The following is a 20,497-nucleotide window of genomic DNA, read 5'->3' as shown; positions in this document are numbered from 1 at the left end:
CATGTGCCCTAAGTTGCCTTCGGTGGCCCAAATCGTGATATCATCAGCATACAGCGCATGCCGTATGCCTTCAATATCATTGAACTGTGCCGGAAGGTGTAGCATAGCTAAATTGAAGAGCAGTGGGGACAGCACCGCGCCTTGTGGCGTGCCCCGCGTGGCCATTTGATAGGGTCGATGTTCGGTGTCTTGAATACGGATCAGTGCAGCCCCATCTGTCAAAAAATCTTTTATGTAATTGAAAGTGTTGCGGCCGCAGTGTGTCTCACTGAGGTGACTCAGTATGACGCTGTGTTTACCGTTATCGAAAGCACCCTTCAAGTCCAAGGCTTAGATAACCTTGTCATTATGAAGGTGCTCGATAGGCTGTTTTACATCTCTGTTAATTTGGAGCAGGATGTCCTGCGCTGACTTGTGGGGGCGAAAGCCGGACATCGTGACCGAGAAAGTGTTCCGGTTTTCCAAATATTCTGAGAGTCTATCGCGCACCATCGTTTCCATCAGTTTGCCCACACACGATGTGGGCGAGATAGGTCTTAAGTTGTCTGTATTTATTGCCTTGCGTGATTTAGGAATCAATGTAACCAGTGCTGTCTTCCAATCTAAGGGAACCAGTTTTTCCCGTTTCTAAATTGAGTTAATGTATTCGAGCAGGACTTCATTTGCCTGGTCAGGGAGGTTGGTCAGCAGTGTGACTGTGGCCTTGTCCCTACCTGGCGCCGTGCCCCTGCGCATCTTGGCCAGAACCGCCTTGAGATCGTGGAGTTGGAACGATTGTCCCAACTCCGGATTATCTTTGCCTCCATAAAGATATTCCGTGCATTTGGGTGTCCTGTTTCTGGCACAAGTACTTGTCCCGTAATGTCTCGGCCAGGTGTGTTGTGGTGCCTTTGAAGTTGTGGAGTGCATGTTGTAAATGTCTTTGTGTTTCTCTTCTTGATTGTGAGGGGCCAATCAGATGGCGGAAAAATCTCCATGTGTTCTTACCAGACATTTGTGTAGCTGCCTTGTTGCACCGGTCCACCTAGTTAGTGTCAGCCAGGTGAGAGGCATATTCCGCGGCCTTTTGGGTGTGCTCTACAATTCGTCTTCTGAGGGCACGGTTGTGTTTCTGTCTATGCCAGCGATTGGTAAGACTGCGGCGGGCTTCGCAGAGGTGGAGTAGATGGTTATCCACAGCTGGGCAGTCTTCCATTGTCTCGTTGTGCTTCTCGTGTAGTTTGAGGGTTGAGGTGAGTGTTCGTGCCATGCTTCATATCCATGTTCAAAGAGATCGGTGGCTGGTAAGGACTTACGGAATGCCTGCCAGTTTGGAAGTGGGGCTTGAGTAAGTGGCCGCTATAGAGGTCGTACATGTATTAACATAATAATGATACAACGGTCACTGCCGAGAGTGTCCTTCATGTTGTGCCATTCAATGTTTTGTACGTGTTTGGAAAGCGTCAGGTCAGGGCATGCGTCCCTGGTGACGGAATTCCCCATACGCGTACGGTGTGCCGGGTCGGATTGCAGAGTGATGCCTAGCGTTGAGATAAGCTCCGCTAGCTTACGCCCACGTGCTTCCCCCTTCCTGTAACCCCATAGTTTACTGGGAGCATTGAAATCGCCCACATTCAACAATGGGTCTCGACCCGCTATCTTCAGCGCCCGAGTAAAGATGTCAGAGAAATTAACGTGTTTGAGTTTGGGTGGACAATAGATATTAAGAATATTCACTGATGAGTCAGAGCGCCGCAGGGGAAGCACAGTGACCATTGTGTACGAGTAGGCCAGATTAATGTCTAGATCCACTTCCTGTGCCGTGTACGATTTGTGTACAAGAATACAGGCGGATGGGTCTTTCTGGAATGTGTCGGAGCCCGACATTTCGGCAGATGCACCAGGTTCTTGCAGAGCTACAATCGCTGCTAGGAATTCAAGAGTTTCGAGCTAGAGGCTGAAGTGTGCTCTTTTATGCCGATCACGGAATACTCTACAATTCCACTGTATTAATGATAAAGGTTCCCGTTTTGGTTTGCGAGGTGACCGATTAATACCCTGACCCATGTTTCTGACTCGAGGCTTGTTGGTATAACCCGCCCACTGCCGCAACTGCTCCGGCACTTTGCAAAGCTGCGAAGGGGGAACCATTATTTTCATCGTCATCGACAAAACGAAACATTTTGATGGGCGGCTCACCTCCTTGACAGGTCCTGCGCGCCTAAACAATTTTGGACAGGCCTGTATCCAGGCCTTGATGTTTTGAGTTACTTGTACCGTCACCTGTTGAGTTATAGTGGCTGCAATTTGTTGCAACCGAGCTTGAGTGGTCTGTGCAATCAAAGCGGGATGCTGCGCCATTTGTTTGGCCATGGTTTGCTCAAGCGCCGTTATGCGGCTTTCCAAGTTAGCGACTACAGGGGAGAGTGACGTCGGAGCAAAACTCGAGCACACAGACGCCGAGTCCTCCCCCTCATCCATTGTTCCTGGAACAAGCGGCTCTGCCCTAGCCTTTTTCAGTGCATTGAGTTTAGTTGCCAGCTGCGCGTTCTGACTTCTGAGAATTTCTAATTCTTTTCTCAGCTCCAGTAGCATGGGAGTGCGGGAGGGCTGAGAGGAAGTAGAGGCAACCCCCGCCCAGTTGCTCACCTGGAATGCAGTAGGGTTGTTGCCAAGCGGTGGAAAATTTTCTGCCTTGAAGGCTGGCGGCTTGGCACTGGTCCAGTACTTCACATGTTGGTTCTGAGAAGGTTGCTTTCGGTTGGCTTGCCCGGATATGCCCGTCTTCTTGTTGGTCGGAGTTACGTGGTCCTGCTGGGTGACGTGTCCCTTCTTGCCCGTCTTCAGTGGCTGACCCCGTTCTTGCTGGGTAGGTTGTCCCGGTCGCTGTAGCTTCCGAAACTTGCCTACACAATCTCTGCAGCCAGTGAGGTGGGCCCCTCCGCAGATCATGCATGTCGGGGTGCACTCGTGTTCTGCCAGGCCTTAGTCCGCAGTTCCAACGTGTTGGCTGTAGTAGCCATACCGTCCTACGACTGGGTAGGGGCAATTGTCCACGCGGTGCCCCATCGTGCCACATATGTAGCAGGCGGGGATCGTCTTTTTGTACTCCCTGACCGGGGTATGCTCGCAGTTGTAGTGTATGTAACGCGGTAACCGCCGGCACACGAAGGTCACCACTGCCACATTGGATGGACCAAGTTTCCGTATGAAGGCAATATCGCCCTCTCGCCATTCAAGCTTAGCCTTTAGCGATGCGGAGGTTTCGTCAGCCCGTACACTGACCACACCTCGGCACACTTCACCATTTAGTTTCACATGGCCCCGAAAGGGGAAGGAGCGTTCACCCACTTTCAAGATCAAATTCCTTGGCAAGCTTGTCCGCTGCTTGCACCACTTGTGTTCCACAGACGATGAGATTTTGGTCCCAGACCGGCCAGGCGTTGAGAGCAGCTCCTGTTGCCCTACCCACATCGTGGGCCACTGCCGCTCCCACTTCTCCATGCCGAAAGGCCGTCTTGAGGCCCAGCGTCACACGAGGCTTCAATACCACGATGAGATCCTCCGAATTTATTTTTGGCGTCTGCTTCGGGCGCAGGTGGTTGCCGTCTTCTTGTTCAGCGGCAGCGCAACGCGATCATTGCCGGGCTTGCCGGGGTGGCTGGGATTCCTAGCTGCCGTGTTTGACGTGTGCGACGCAGCTGCGGCGTCGCCCTTTGTAGCCGTCTTGTTCTGCTGGCATCTCCTGCTGAGATTCACCATCATGGAAAGACACTCATCTTCCGTGGGTGGCAGGTCCTCGTCTTGCCCATGAGTCTCGATTTCTGCCCAGGCCATGGTGGTAGGGTCCTATCCAGCCGTCTTGGTGGTCGCCATCGGCCGGTAAGTCCCGGGGAAATCCCGGCGCCGACGGAGTCAAAGCTAACCCTCTTGAGGGTTAGCTATCCGCGGCGTGGCGAAAGTAACAAATTGCAGTAGAATGTCCAAATTGTGGCCCACCTGTACGAGACGGTTGTCGACAGGTTCCTCGTGGTGTTGGGGATCCAGTAGCATCAAATTCAGGAGGTTCACATCCGAATTTCCACGGATCCTGTCAAAAGTTGACGGAGCCGATGCGTCGGGCGGCCGATGCGTGTCGCCTACGGCGGCGTTCCCCCTGTCGTCGGAGCAGTCGTCGAGATTGAAGCGTTTCCTGCAATGTCATCACAGCGCAGCGTCCCTGCTGTTGGGTCCACCGTAACCGAGGCAACCTAGGCCGCTGCATGCTGGCGTCTCAACGAACGCTCGAACCTTTGGATAGGCGAAATATCGGACGTTGGTAGTAGTCACGTGGTTTCGCATCTGCCATTTCCTCCTCCGAGAACGAGTGACTCGTTAGGCTTGCGTGCTTGTCCTGATCGTCGGATCTGCCTGTCTCTGCTTCGGCGGATGGAGGCGACCAGTCGAACACAGCATAAGAGTCGGATTGGTTTTACTGTATGCCATAATACGGGCATGGTGATCCACGATAAAATTCGCAGATTTTGGCATTAACACTGACGACTGTCCATCTTCGGTTGCAAACATAGGAGCCATAAGTTATTTGTGTTCATATTTGACATACCCGATGCATAGCGCGATGATGGTAATTTTATTCATAATTATTAGCTTGAAGCAAAAATTGTCGGCTTTGGATGGCTTCTGCTTCACTTAGTAGTACCGCGAAAAGATCTCATCACACAAGAGCGCCAGAACACTGAATGTAGTTAGGGATTACGACCACAGGCAAAGTTCTGCTCAAAAGTTCAAGGAGGCACAAAAGGTGGTGCTAGAACAGGTAGCACAAGCATGCAATATTATTTACGTGAGTAGTTACATGAAGTAGCTATGGTACAGAAAAGAGTACTAGATACTCGCGGTTAGTGACTTGTCCTGTGTCAGTCTCAGCTCTTGCCTTGGCTTTTCGTGCTTTATTTACCCACCATTATCATACGCAGCCGACATGCCCAACATTTGGTAGACAGAGAGACATTTAGTTTTTCTGATGAGTAGACCAAGTGCACTTGAATATAAAGGGTGTATATAAGAATATATAAGAATATATATAAGAATATGTAAATGCCACGTAGCATTTGCCGCACGTAACAAAACCAAGGTAATCTTGTTTGCCGTCGCTCGGAGGTACTCAGATTTTTCTGCATTCCACCTAACTGCATAGTTTGTCTTAAATATTTAATCAACTTTTCAAATATTATAATTAGATGAAAAGCATCAATTAAAAATTTGAGAGCAACATGAAAAATTCACGCTACAGCTTTCTGTTGATCAATACGTGCTACGTAAAATATTTTTGCGAGCCTAAAAGGAGCCCACCAATACGCGCAATATATCCGCGCGACTGGCCGCTCGAGGCACTTTGCCTGTATTCGCGGGCTTCATTCACGCTAGGAAAAACACTTTTATTTAGCACGTATTGAGCAACAGAAGGCTGCATCACGCGTTTTTCATGTGGCTCTGCAATTTTCTCATTGACAATTTTCATCTAAATAAATATTTGAGAGGTTGAATAACTAATTAAGGCTAATTTTCTAATTAGGTGGAATGAAAAACTTACCTGAGTATCTGTAAGCGACGGCAAACAACAATGTGATGGTTCTGTCCAGGTACGTGACATTTGTATATCTTTAAATCTTGGTGCATGGTAGTTGGGGCACTCTGCATAACACGCCAAATAACACAATGTACGTACATGAACAGGTACGTACCAACCATGATACGCACCTAATGTACAACTGCGCTAAACACGAGCGCTTTGTGGATCGTTGTACATCCCTTGAAAACATTTAGTTTAGCGTAAGATAAGGCAGACTTAAACAAAACATAACGAGACTACGTAGGGCGTGAACTGGGGCTTCGAGTCCTCTTCAAGCCAAGATAATCATTCATGAACCTCCTGCCATTGCTACACATCGACACGTGTCACCTGACTTACAGACACCGCAGACGCCGAACAACTTCATAGTCTGAGGTCATTAGTTGCTATCAACTAGGGAGTCAGGCAAATTGAGAAACAGCAAGAGCCTTATAATTATTACCCTATTTTTATGTCAAGTCCAGGACGCAGGCCCAAGCGAATTCTAATTACCGCTGTCTTGCGCTAGCTGACTCCCATCTTGCGCTTGCAATTTTCCTAATTTCATCGCCCTGCCTAAATTTCGGCTGTCCTGGCTGCACAGTCCAGAAAAGCAGCTCCATGTTTTTATGCTAATGTCAACTAGAATATCAGCTATCGCCGTTTGCTCTCTGATCTACACCACGCTCTGCCTGTCTCTTAACATTACGCTTAACATGTTTCATTCTACTACACTTTGCGCGGTGCTTAAATTGTACCAGGACTTTTTTGTTGACCTCCAAGTTTCGGTCCACTTCCCTTTTCAACGGTCTTCAAGGGATTAGGCATTATTTATTGACAGTGAACGATAGCGAGAGCGCAAAAATTAGAACGATTCGAATTGATGCGCGAGTAATGGGTGACACTATGCGTGACAATGGTATTCGTTCGTTAAACGTGACAAATACTAATAACCATACTATACGGCAACTGCAAAAACGCCATAGCACACGGAACATGTGCAGTGAGGACAACGTCATTTCTTTATGTACGTAACACGTTAATGTTTGCCAACGGTCGCTTTTCTGAAACATTTGGCTACCTTACTGAACTTGTGCGTTTTACGGGCCGAAAAACGTTCGAATGAAGGCCTAACTTACCCGGCTTCAAGATTAGGATTAGGCAAGCGACTTTCAATGAAATGCAAAGTTTCCTTCATCAATATATTGATAACTAACTAGCTATCATTTCCCTGTTAACAACATATATTTAACACGCTCGGGGACAGCATCTTTATAGTGACGGAAGTGCACATTTGAGTTAATCTGTTTTAACACTCTCAGACAAAGTGCCTTGCACAGAAAGGTTCACAGCAGTCCCGAGCAAGAAGACAGGCACAATAATATAAATTTCATTCTATCTATAATGTTGAACCGCAGGGCACACACTGATATTGTACAACTGAAGTAAGTTAGTATTATAAACATTTTAATTTGATAGAAGATCGATGCATGTCGCCATGTACAGAAGTACGCACTCAAATTTGACAGCGAAATGTAGAATTTAAACTGTAGGTAAACTTACCGGCTGTGAAAAGGCTTTTAGCAAAAAGAATAATAATAACTTGTCCAAGCATAACCTTTTCAGTGAAAAAAATAGCAGTATTACACGTGTGCTTTTTTCCAGTTACGTGCAATTATTCTTAAATTTTTTTAGATATCTCACGACATGGGTTGATTTGCTGCTGGTTAAAATATAGCACGCATCTGTAAATCCAAAATCTAGAAGGGGACCGACATATAAAGTAGCACACTATATGGCAAAAGTTACACGCACGAATAAGGTGCGTCAGAAAGGCTGGCAAGCCTTTCGATAGGACCTTCAAATATATGGTTTTACGCGCCAAAACCACGATCTGATTATCAGGTACACCGTAGTAGGGGCTATGGATTGAATTTGACCACCTAGGGTTCGTTAACGGGCGTCTATATTTAAGTACATTGATGCTCTTACTATTCGGCCCGATCGAAATGCCGTCTGCGTGGCCGGGATCTGATCCTGCGACCTCGTCCTTAGCAGCGAAGCATGCCGCTAAGCAACCACGGCGGGGGTTTCTACAAGACCTACCTTCGTCAAAGGCATCTGTGCTTGTTAGATGTTGCACGGCTTGGCAAAGAACTGCATTTTATTATTTTGTTTTTTTCCGATTTAGGCTTTGCGAAATGAAATAAGAAAATAGCGGCAATTTTATGTCCGCTGAGTGCTTTTTTTTTTAGCTCAGAGATTGGAGAGCGCAATCATGTTAAAACAACTTCCATATGTTTCACGCAGCGCTGGGTGTTCTGTCCTTCCAAATACATTCACTAATGTCGTGATGCATACTGCATACCACAGCGCACCCTCTCAAAGTGTGCACGCCGTAAAATAAAGGTATTTCTGATAATTTGCCCAATGTGGGGCATGTGGGGCTCCCAAATACACATTGCCTCAGGACCACGAGATTGATCCCTAATAAAGCTTGTTGACCAAGTTTGAACATTTTCCTCGCAATATGGCGATGCTGATGGCCTGACGACGATGAATGAACTGAGTTATGGCTTGACGACAGCTTAATAGAGAGGATCGACGGAAACAGGGGCCGTATAGCGTAAAAATATCCCAATATGTGTTTATTCGAATCTCCAGACATCAAATTTACGTAACCGCCGACGCAAGCATTGGGTGGTGGCCCGCAGGGTTGTCTGAAGAGACCAATCAAACGCTCTCCTCATTTACAGGAGGTCACTTTCGTTGGCTTTAACAACGAATAATATTGTCTACACTGAGCGGCTTGTCTTATGTAATTGGCTGACAAGAGGCGAGGAGCACGTGGAGAGGGATTAGATGGGGCCCAGCCAGTGCACTGAAAATTGATAAGCGGATGAAGAAGGTGGTGCCGGCGTCTGTGATTGGTCCGCTTTCCCTTAGCTTGCGGTGGCTGGCCGAAGATCGCGACGGCACGCAGTGGAAGCTTAAGAATGCCGCTGAGACGGATCAGCGAGGAATAGTTGGCAGAACAAGGTTGTAAACATATAGAAAGTGCTCGAAAGCGTTACGCAGCCAAACACACAAAAAAGTTTTATTGTATGAAAATAAACCCATGCTCTCCGGCAAGTGCGAGTAGCCAGTGCCTGAGCGATCGGCAGCAGCCATCTTTTATTGCTTTCGGAACGGGGCAGCCTGCAGCTATTCAGAAAAAAATCAGTTTGGTCTGGCATATTGATACAACTTTAACGTGTAATTTGACGTGCGAGTTATCGCGGTTTTGTGACGCCGCGTGACAAGTAGGTGAAGTGGGTGTCGCCCGAAAACTCTTGACCACTAGCCGAGCGCTAATGGCGAAGAAGCGTCAAATCATAAATAACAGTTTTTCTTTTGTTCTTCCCAGTCATGCATGATTAGTGTGTTCACGTCATATCAGATGGGGAGCCATCGCGGTTTCCGTGACGTCGCGTGACAAACAGGCGTAGTGGGGGTGGTTCAAAAAAGTTTTTTAACAATGGCGGAGGGCTGATTGCAGAATTGGAATAGAAAAGTTTAGAATAGCTTTACGTTATAGCGCCCCAGGAACACTCGAAAATGCACGTTCAAGCTTTTAAGCTTGTCACAGTAAAATAGCGCTATCGCATTAGGGGGAACTGAGTAAAGCTTCCTATCACCCAGGTGATGCAACGTCAGAGATACTGAAATTTACCAGAAAATTGAGTAGGTAGCAAACGTAGTTATCCCCTTTTTAATCTAATTTTGCGAGAGCCAGGCATAAACGTTGTACCGACCCAGCTAAAATATTAAGGTGGCTTGGTCAATCAGGAAGTCTCTATTCCACTGTTTAGTACTGTCCTCCTTCTGTGCGTGGCCCAGTGGCAGATACCAGGACTACATAGAGGGCTATGAGACGATCTAGTTTGTTTACGTTAATATTGCAGGAGTAGTTATTCCACAAGTATATTTTTTAAAGGTGACTGTTCCTTCTTTTTCGCTTCTCCATACTGTGAAGGAATCTGTTTGGGTGGTGCAGTCGCTGGTGATCACTCTAGATGGCTCAGTAATGAAGGTGGCTGATCTTCCAAGGCTACCAATATGTCTTTATTTATTTGTGGACTTCTGATCTAGCTTTTTTGGGATCATTTGTGCCTTTAATTAACTATATGTAATAAACAGGCCGACGATCACCACGGCAGTGTCCATCCTACATAGGAACGAGGATGCGCGACGTTTATAGTGCGAGTGAGTTGCGTGTCGTTAATTATCGCCAGCAAAAATGCTTGAGTGTGCAGTAAACGGAGCCACATGTTAGCTTCTACGGCCAACTGCGTTGGCAATCTCGATGAAAAGCTCGACGTAGCCGTCGAACTTGGGGTCTTTCGGGCCCAGCGCTGGCAACTTGGGCAGAACCTTACAGGCCTCTGATCCCCTTCTATAGGTGCCACACACCAGACTCAGTGTCTCGCCGAACACCTGCTCCACCAGGTTGATCGTGAGCTCCTTGCCACCGACGTCCTCGCAAGGCGCCAATACTGACTCGAGGCAGTCCACCAATTCACCGTACGAGCTGCACAGAAGCGCAAAGAGGTTAGACTTTCAAACATGCGGATAGGTCTCGGGCGAGTTAACCGATTGCTGAACTTTCTTCAGGTGGAAGGATTATCTAAAGACGTGTGAACAGAATTCGTGTTTTGCTGGGCATCAGCTGCATTGGAGCCACTGACGCTTCTTGTTTTACATTTGCAACGAAAACTCAGCTAGAATTGTCACAAAGATATTTATTTTTTTTTATGCACTGACATATATTGAGAAAAGCTCGCCCATAGGAAAATGAATTAAGATATCGCGAAAAAATTTACAAATCCGTACATTACCAGTTAAAGAAGACATGATCGTGTAGCCTGCATCATGTAAAGCATGTGAAGTGGTCAAATTGATGTAATATGCATGATTCTTAAATATACTAGTTTCAATAGGACTTTTAAAGAACACGTGAAGGGTACAGTGACTGGAAGTATAGCAAAGACCAACACAAAATACTTATCTTCTTTAGGAATGTAGAACATAATGAAGAAAAACGGGTATGAAAGTGAACGAAAGAATAACTTCTCGCCGGTGGGAGCCGAACTTCCAACTTCCGCATTACACGTGCGTTGCATTATCAATTGTGCTTCGGCGACGGCTATCAGTCCTTCCATTAATTTGACTATTTATGTTAACTAGAGCGAGCCCCAGGATTATTAGTCAGCGCCACCCAGAGCCAAGGTCGGCGCACGCGCAACATCCTCTTTCGGCCGACGATCCCCCCCCCCCCCCCACTTTCATTTCCCTTTTCTTGATCATTTCCTACATTCCAATTTAAACCACAGTTAACTTCTCCCATGCATTCCTTGGCGTCATTGCTTGCTGGGTTTATGTGAGCATTATTAACAAAATCGAGCCCCTCAGTTCCCCTTCTGCTCTCATTTATTCATTGTGGGGTTCTTGAATCAGGCAGCTTTGACGTCATTAGGCAGCATGCGAGGGTTTATTAGCCATGTGCCTGCTCTCCTAAGATCACGTGTTACATGACGCCATCGGGCAAAAAATGATGTTCCACATCCGTACGCCATGGCTCGGAGTGGAATTGCTTAATATTCCAAGTCCTAGATTTAGTAAACATAAGTACCTAAGTTATTAGACGAATTGATAGCCGTCGCCGTAGCGCGATTGGTGGTGCAAAGCAAGCGTAGTGCGCAGGTAGTGGGTTCCGCTTTCACCGGTGACAAATTATCGTTTCCTCCCCTTTTATTCTCCTTGGCTTCATTACTTTCTACATTCCAATTTAAACCACGGTTAACTTCCCCGATGCTTTCCTTGGCGTCATTGTCTGTTGGCTTTATGTGGTCACAATTAAGAAAGCCAGCCCCTCCGTACCCCTCTTTCTCTTGTTTTTTTCTGCTTTAGGCCGTACAAAAAATACATTTTACAGAATTCGGATATTTGTTTAAAATTTCACAATTTCGTGCCTTATTTTATTCGGTAAAAATTTGGCAAAATATTCTGAAATGTTTCAGCCCAGAAATAAAAATTCCTTTAGTATAAGTTTTACCTGTCACCTTTCAGTGGAGCTTATCTGGCAGAAATCGGTACGGCGGTGTAGCTTATTTCTCTGTTTCAGACGCATCTAACAGTAAAATTCGCATTCGTAAAAGTACCTTAAATGAAGGTCGTTTCCCTTCAAAGCCCTATAGAAATACTGGCAAGCATGAGATTTCACTAAATAATATACTTGTATAATTGCTTTTGTGCGAACCAATTTTTATTTCTTTCCACCAAAGATGTATGTCTTGTGACGTTGCCACGCATAAGGTGGTCCCGTGGGATACGAAGGACGTGGTGCATTGGCACTAGCTCCGATCTATTCGGTCCCCAACTGCTCGTCCCTTGGCGCTATGTAGCAGCATAGCAGACGCGACCGAGCTCCAGCGAAGCTTCCAAAAAACTGTAAATTCAGGTGTTCTTTGTGCCCAAACCACCATCAGACCACAAGTCACGACGTAGCGTGGGCGACTTCTGATTAATTTTGACCATCTCGAGTTGTTTATAGTGCAGCTAAGCCTATGCGCAGTAACATTTTTCTCGCAATTTCGCAATTTCGAATAATTTCTATAAAATGTCGGCAATATAAGTGAGAAATTTCTTTCTTACATCCATTAGATCGTCACTTTTTCTATCATTTCTAACAAACCTCCTAAAACTTGGTGCAGTGGTTGGCCCAATAAATGCCTGCTTTCGTATGTACATAGACAGGGTTCCCTGAGCGAAAGCGTCCTCTCATTAGCGAGTATTAGAATAGCGTTTGCAACCAAACGTAAACGCATTACGTACGCAAAAAATAGCATTGTTCTCTCTACCCATGCTGCGTACGTTATTGGGCTACTGTTGTTTTATATAGGCTGCGTTAAAGTACGATTATCTGGTGTATTTGACGTAAGTAATGTTTGCGTATACGCTAAAATATGGCGTTCTGAAACATGGCGACACCCATGGCTTTCTCTTCGGTAAGAATTCTGTAGATGGCTAAGCTCCCCCAATCGTTGATCGCCAGTAACTGTTGAAATTAGCTTTCAATTCCCCTACGCTCACATGAAACGTTAATTCTGAGCGTAGAGCACGTCTAATCCCGGAAATAGTACTGCAATTCTGGCGCCCGTAAGCCTAACCGAGATACGTCGGCATAGAAACGAACGAGTGGTTCCTAATTAATTGATTTGGCTTGGATATTTTTGACACGAGCACAAGATGGCGCTTTCGTTTGAGCGTCCTCTTTACGTTTGCGTCCCCCTACGTTAGGCTAGAAGTCGTGATGGACTTCACAAAGTAATGCACCGCAAAGATACTTGAATATAACTTGCGTTAGTCGTCAAGCGCTGTTCAAGAACTCTCTAATGTGACGTGCGCTCGACTGCTATTCTCTCCGTGGCCCGTAATACTCTGCTCTTACTTTACACCAGAGCACGCAGTTCAATTGAGCAAATATTGTATTTTCGTAGTTACAATGCTTTTCAGTATTTGCACTCAGTATAAAGGCACTTTCTTCCAGCACCTCCACCCCGTAGAATTGCGTACCCCACACTCACCAGCATGCGTAGTCGATCTTGTTCTTTGCGGGTGCCTTGACAATGGCCTTTTCAAGATTGCCATGGAGACCCTTCAAGCAGGCGTTGATCTTTCCTCCAACGGAATTCATGCAACCAATTGCCTTTTGGTATGCTGTGGACAGCATGACATACATGAGAGATTATGATGTGGCTCCTTGGTGGTTGTACACCTAAATAAATCTAAACAAAGTACGACTATGATCACACATAAAAGGGTCGGCTAAGCACCTGTATTACTTTTTTTCTTTCTAGCACTCATGGTTAAACTGTATTTATTTGGAGTAGAAATAAACGAGTGCACTGCAAAATGTTTCACATGATCTGCAATGCGGCGAGAGCGATATGCGCTGTTAGGAATGGCCTGCCGAGGTGGCAACGTGCAGGTTATTTCAGCCCGCTGCACGTGTTTCGATCCACCCGCGGTGGGGGCGCCCTTCAGAGACCCATCGAGGACAGTGCTAACCAACCGTGAACTTCCTTTGGAGAACTTGACTACGGCGGCGTTAATCCACCATGCGATTTTCGAGACACCAGACAATGGACCGCGGCGAAGGCCACTGTGCGAGGTCCGCTCTGGAATTTAGAGGCGCCGGCTGGGGTCGGGCGTGACCACCTGGCTACGGGGAAGCAGGACAATGGACACCACGACGGCTGCAATGGTCATCTGCCCGCGGAGGGGGCACTGAAACCTGTGTGTACGTGTGTGTGTTTGTAAAACGTCCCGCAGAGAGGCGGCTGGTTTACGATGGCGTCGAACGTTTTGCTCCCCTAGGGCTCTAGGGAACACGAGGTGGATATAACCAGCTGTTGTCGGCGGCTAGAGGTGCTCGTCGTCGTGCTCTGTGCTCGTCAATGTACTCGTGAGCTGTGTGCTCGTTTGCTGTATGCTTCGTCTTGCGGGCCCCATTTGGGAGCCACGCTAGACTGTCGAATGTCTCTCTTGTTTGATATGTAAATAAATCCTGTTCGCCTAAGTCCCGAAGAAGAGTCAAGGTCCTCCCTACAGCTACGACCGCCAACTCCTACAGCGCATACAAGTTCATGCGGTTTTTATAGCGATAGGAATTATATAGGCACTCCATTCGCATTTCTTTCGTCACTGTGATGTTCCGTATAAAGTAGAAGGCTGATAACATCGTCGCCGCGCACCGTATGCTGCATGTGCGACTGAAAGCGTGCGAGGGTCAGCCGACGATGGTGGCGCAATCTCGCGTTCGCAAGAGAGGAAAGCGGGGAGAAAGCGCACCGTTTTCCATCACAAGCAATGCACCGGGGGAAAGGCAGGAAGGTGGACGTTCTACTCTGGCGGCTGCTGCTGATAACGCGGCCGCGTGGGCCCTCTTTTGAAAGCAATCCGCGATGGGAACAGAGTGCGCCGAGTGCTGATAGTTTCGTGTGCACTATGTTCTCGCCGCTTAGTTCGCGTTGAAGCGAGAGGCAGCACGAAGAACAATTTGCTCCCTGCTGCTGCTGCGCTTTCTCACTCCAGCGTTTTGACAGCCAGTGTGTGAGGTTATCGAGTGAAATGTGTTCATGTTTGTATGTGCACGCGTGACATTACGCCGATTAATTTAGTTAGCAAGCGAATGTTTACAGCTTTTCACGGCCGATAAGACTTACAATCCCTAATTATTACAGCTATCTACCAAATTGCTATCGCAATCGATGCTTCACCTTTCGGACGAACCTTCGACTTCTTTATTCGGCGTCTGCTTGAGCTACTTATATCTACCCTCAAGTAAGTTGTATGTGCTCTGTCGAAATGTGGATTTACCACACCTATTTAATACGTCTTGTAGACGGCCAGATTTGTAGGATGGCTGCCATTTATATGTATGAACCTTACGCCTATCATCTTTCTCACAATAGTTTTACCGCAGCTCCTTGCATTATTGTTAGCTTTGCGTCCCACTGTTTGTTACCCTGCCACTTGCACGCGTATACATTGGCACTAGTATGATTATATTTGTTTTTATTGGAATATTGGCGCATATTCACAGGTTACACCAAAACATTCGTACAAATAATTTATACCAATAAGAGGGAATTTTTCAGTCTTCATGAACAGATGCAGTGTGTATGCGCGATAGTGTAGTTTCCTGAATCTGTGTTATCTATAAAATATATTAATCAACTTGTACCTTTAAGCCACTGACTCCTCTAGCACGATCACAACTTTTGTATAAGCAAATCGATATATCTATACGCAGAAGAAGTAGTCGTAATATGTACATAGTTCATGAATGGTGTGTATAGTAGCTGTAAGTACACCGCTTCAGAATGATATTTTTGAAGTGTTAACATAAAGATGAGGTGGGGTTTCGAGCCAGAGTTATCGTGTGACGCACATAGCATCACCTAGTGGCAGCAGTCTGGCCACATATGTGTGACACACAAGTTCACGTCTAGACGGAACGCAGGTTAGCTGAGACTAAATAACGCGCAAAAGCTATCATGTTTCTGATGTCATTTACCAGTCATTTATATGACGCCATTGAAAAAAAAATCTTTCATTTAGGATGCCCTTTCAAGGTGATCTCGTCTGAAGCGCACTAGTCTTTCGTGTTATTGTTACGGGTTACCCCGTTTTGGGGAGAATCCGGATTTGTGCTGCAGCGAGTACAGTGCATAAAAATTGCATTCTGAAGCGGTGCACTTACAGTGATAACACTTCAAAATACTTCCTTACCTTCGTACTGCTTAGAACCGACAGTGCAGGTGGCGTCAACGTTGTCCTGGAATGCATCTAGGGCCAGCAATGACGCAGCCTTCGGCACCCCTTGAACACAATCTCTGACAAACTGCTTGTTGCACTCAATCTCCTGTATGTGTTTCCTCAAAGAAATAAAACAGAAACGAGCACAATAAAAACGAGCCTCTTGTTAGCCTTTCTTGCGTGGTATGTTACTTGTGCGAGATTATACCATACAACTCTACAGCCTGGATAAAACACTGTAATATATTCTATATTTGACTACATAACCGAATTTGGAGCACAGTTTTTGTAAACTTATTAAGACTTGAACACAAGGGTTCAGCATGCTTCATTCTAAGAAACGTTTGCACCATTTGGGGCTTATTTTCTCTCTAAACAGTTACCGCCAGCTGCCTTGTTAGCCTTTCCTTTGTTTTAAACTCTGCGCCCGCCACTTTCCTGTGAAAAATAGCATGCGCGTTATCAGCGCTTCATAGATTTATTGACAGGAAAGTAGCAAGCGAGGAGTTTTCAAGAAAGGAAACGGAAGCAATATGGACTACGAATATTATTTTGGGACAAAGTAGTCCGCGAAGTGCGTAAACATTTTTAGGGTTCAGTACAAGCCGCGAAATTCCCTTAAAATAGCGCGGTAAAAAATAATTAGGCGTATTTTTGGTGACAAATTATTGAAGCCTGTGATTATCAGAGATGAAGTGGCGATGACCGCTGAACTCAATGAAATAGAGAAATTACCCGTTGTATTTTCTAACTGCCGTTTTCTAATTGCCAGCGACGGGCACCGCTGCTTTACTAATTTCTTTGACGCATAGCTTTCGTTATGCGTCGCCGTAGAAAACACAGTGGAATATTTTTATTATTTGTAGTAAACTTTAAGGGCGAACAACTGGAAAGTAGTCGGTCTCAAGCTGCACGATAAACGCACTAAGTGAAAACTGAATATACTTGCCTCGCAGTCGAAGAAAAAGTGAAACAGACGATGTAATCATGCTTTTAAACTTACGCTCAGTGTGCAACCGTTCACACAATTTCAATTTGTCTTAGAAAGAGGTGGGGGCATGGAAACCGGTACTATTGGTTTAAGGTCAAGACTTTTCTCGCACACAAGGTTAACACCGCCTTTGCAATCGAACACTGCCGCACTCTCACCTCAGGCTAAGCAATCAACTATTTATTGAACGCACTGACGTTGTAGCTCGCAATAAGGGCAAACGCAGAAAACAGGCAAAATTGTCTGCAATATCTTGGATGCCAGTCAGTATAGATGTTTTTGCGCGGGTGTGCGCGCTTACTGGAGAGTGAATACCGCCCCAAGTTTGACTGTGCAGTAAACTGCCATGGCGCCATCTCATGGGGGTGAAAAGGAGAAGAGCTGATTTTCAGCTTGGCTGAAAAATAATTAGTCCGTCAAATTGGTCTGAAACTACTCAGTGCAGCTTGCAAGCGCTCCGTATCTATAGTAGAAGAAAGTAGCGTTTGTGCATACATCAAATCTCCAAAGCGCAAATGCTGACTGCACCAACGCGTGTATGCTCAAGTTGTTGTCCATCCGCCCAAACATTGCTCGCCATCCCGCAGTCATTAGGAATCAGCTGAAGTGCTATTCAGTGGCTCCCTAATGTAATCTTTTCGTGTACAAGAGAACAATGTAGTTGGCGAGCTCTTCATTGCCGATTAAGATGTATACAGCACTTCTGAATGAAAAAAGAAAGCATACAGCGGCATGGTATACTGCTGTATATGATTCTTGATTGTTGGCGAATCTTTTATTTGGTTCCAGTTTAATGTACTGTTACGAAAGGTGTTTATTTACAGGGTGAAACGAGATCCAGGAGGAAGCCACAGGCAAGGCCCAGCCGGCGCAGAGTACCCCGAGATAATGCGCGTCCACTCTACTTCTTCTTTCTATGCTTCAGTAGCACAGTGCTGCGACATTTTCCCCGGGGTCAGACGAAGCTCGCTGAGCGAGTTACTACTGCTACTGCTTCATTGTGGCCACGTGAACAACTTGTGTCGCGCATGAATTCCGATTACTTGCCGTCACCTTGGCGACGACATAGTTCACATCACTCAAGTGACTGAGTATAACGAATGGTCCCGTGTAAGTGGCGAGAAACTTGCGGTACAATCCCTTTTTGCGTACAGGTGTCCACAAAAAAACCTAGTCACCGGGAGTAAAGCTGACGAGGATATGCCGCACATCATAGCGAATCTTGATGTGGCCTTGTGAGGACAACGTCCTCAGATGCGCCAGTCGACGTGCTTCTTCAGCACGACACAGAGTTTTGGCGATGGAAGGACCCTCTTGAGACGATAAAGGTAGGCTAGTGTCCAGGAAGCTCTGGGGAGCGCATGCGAACAGCAAAAAGTACGGCGCGTATCCAGTAACTTAGTGCTTGGCACTATTGTACGCGTACGTTACAAAATATGAGACGGCGTCCCAATTTTCGTGGTCAGCAGCGACATACATTGATAACATGTTGGTAAGGGTTCGATTCGTCCGCTCCGAGAGGCCATCGGTTTACGGGTGGTAAGTGGAATGACGATATGCAAGCCACAAAGCCGTAAAAGTTATTCAACGATGTCGGCAGTAAATTGCCGTCCCCGGTCACTGATGACCAACCCGTGGAGCGCCATGACGGAGTATGACGTGACGCAACAAAAATGAAGAGTCATCTGCTGCAGTGCCAGATGGAAGTGCCGCCGTTTCCGTGTGGCGAGAAAGGTAATCTACGCATACTATAATACCGTGGTAGCCAGCTGACCTCTTGGGGAGCGGGCCGAGCAACTCTATGCCGACTTCTTCAAAGGGTAATGTCGGTGGCCCAACTGGCTGCAAATAGCCGGCTGGAGCCGTCGTCGTTTGCTTGTGGCGGTGGCAAACCGTACAGCTGGCGACATACTGTTTCGTTGTTTTCCAGAGCTCGGGCCAGAAAAATTTCTGGCAAAGTCGGTGTAGTGTGCGTGCGAAGCCAAGGTGCCCGGACGTGATATCGTCATGCATGGAACGAAGGACAGCAGGGCCCAGGTTTTCGAGCACAACTAGAAGCAATGAAGGACCACCAGCAGAGTAATTTTTTGTGCACCAAACCATTACGAAAAATAAACGGTGTTGTTCCTGCTGGCTCACGTGCAGCTGATCATAGGGATATCAAGGTAGGGTCGCAACGCTGCTCACTCTCGAAGGTACTCAGGTCTGGAAAGTTGGAAGATGTGGAAACTAGGTAGCCATCGAAGTAATCATCCTCAGCTTTAGTGTGCGATGAAGGGAGACGGGATAGGGAATCAGCATCCGTGTGACACCGTCCGCTCTTGCGGTTTAACGGAAAAGCTGTACTCTTGAAGGCGCAAAGCGAGCCAACAGAGTGAATGACGATCAGTCTCTATCGTGAATGCACGGCCTAGTAGACACGGACGGAACTTTTTAATGGCGAAGACGACTGCTAGACACTCAAGTTCAGTAACGGTGTAGTTTTTCTCAGCTTTTGTAAGTGTCTGACTAGCATAGGCAATGACATACTGACGGCCACCGCAGATCTGAACAAGCACAACATCAACCCCCCCCCCCCCCGCTGGCTTCAGTATGCAGCTCAGTGGACGCCTCCGGATCAAAGTGCTGCAGAACCGGTCCAGAAGTCAACAAAAATTTCAACTGTTGAGACGCCGACTCGCAGTCAGCAGTCCACAAGTATGAGGTGTCTTTGTGAAGCACGGACGTGAGGCGAGAGGCAAGCTGTGCGAAATTCTTGAGAAAGCGCCGGAAATATGAGCAATGGTCTAAAAAGCATCGCAGGTCTTTCACAGTGTGTGGAGGTTGGCAGTCGCGAACTGCTGCTATCTTTTCATGGTCTGGTCGTATGCCGTATTTGTCGACCAGAAATCCTAGTAAGAGGGCTTGAGGCTCAGCGAAATGAGATTTCTTCGAGTTTAAAATAAGGCCAGCTTGCTGGATATAGTCAAGAACGACCGACAGGCGCTGATTGGGCTTCTGAAATGTCCGGGCGTAGATAATGACGTCGTATATATAGCACATGCAAATTTCCCCACTTGAGTCGGCGGAGCACGGTATCCATAAATCACTAGAATGTCGCTGGAGCGTTGCACGAGCCAAAGGGCTTAACGTGGAGCTCAAAGGGGCCGTCAGGTGTCACGAACGCCGTCTTCTTCTTGCCTGAGGGGTGCATGGGAATTCGCCAATATCCTGACCGTCAATAAACAGAAGAGAAATACGACGCGGAGTGGAGGCAGTCGACGGCGTCTTCTATTCGTAGTAAAGGGTACACGTATTTCTTTGTGAAGGTGTTTCGGTGGCGATAGTCCACAAAGAATCACCATGAGCTGTCTTTCTTCTTGACTAGGATCACAAGAGCAGCCCAGGGGCTACATGATTCCTGGATCACTCCTTTCCGCAACATTTCTTTGACCTGCTCGGCGATGACTTTTCTCTCTGAAGGTGAAAGGCCATAAGGCTTCTGACGAATTGGCGTCGCTTGCCCTGTATGGATATGGTGTTGCATACGAGACACCGGAGGTGTATGGGACGCT

General features: G+C 46.8%; 1 protein-coding gene across 1 annotated transcript in view; it reads right to left on the bottom strand.

Annotated features, from left to right (window-relative positions):
• Window positions 1-5,296: 5,296 nt before the first annotated feature.
• The window catches only part of LOC142584763 (uncharacterized), a 72,602-nt gene continuing 57,401 nt past the window's right edge, over window positions 5,297-20,497 (bottom strand). The window contains exons 3-5 of the mRNA XM_075694999.1: window positions 15,926-16,071; window positions 13,216-13,348; window positions 5,297-10,160 (exon numbers count right to left, since the gene is read on the bottom strand). Coding sequence (XP_075551114.1) covers window positions 9,902-10,160; window positions 13,216-13,348; window positions 15,926-16,071 — 538 coding nt within the window. The 3' untranslated portion in view covers window positions 5,297-9,901. The remainder of the gene's footprint in view (window positions 10,161-13,215; window positions 13,349-15,925; window positions 16,072-20,497) is intronic.

The sequence above is a fragment of the Dermacentor variabilis genome, chromosome 6 (assembly GCF_050947875.1).
Source record: "Dermacentor variabilis isolate Ectoservices chromosome 6, ASM5094787v1, whole genome shotgun sequence".
Taxonomy (NCBI): domain Eukaryota; kingdom Metazoa; phylum Arthropoda; class Arachnida; order Ixodida; family Ixodidae; genus Dermacentor; species Dermacentor variabilis.
Note: the sequence above shows the minus strand (reverse complement) of the source record. Positions and strands in the feature narration are given on the sequence as shown.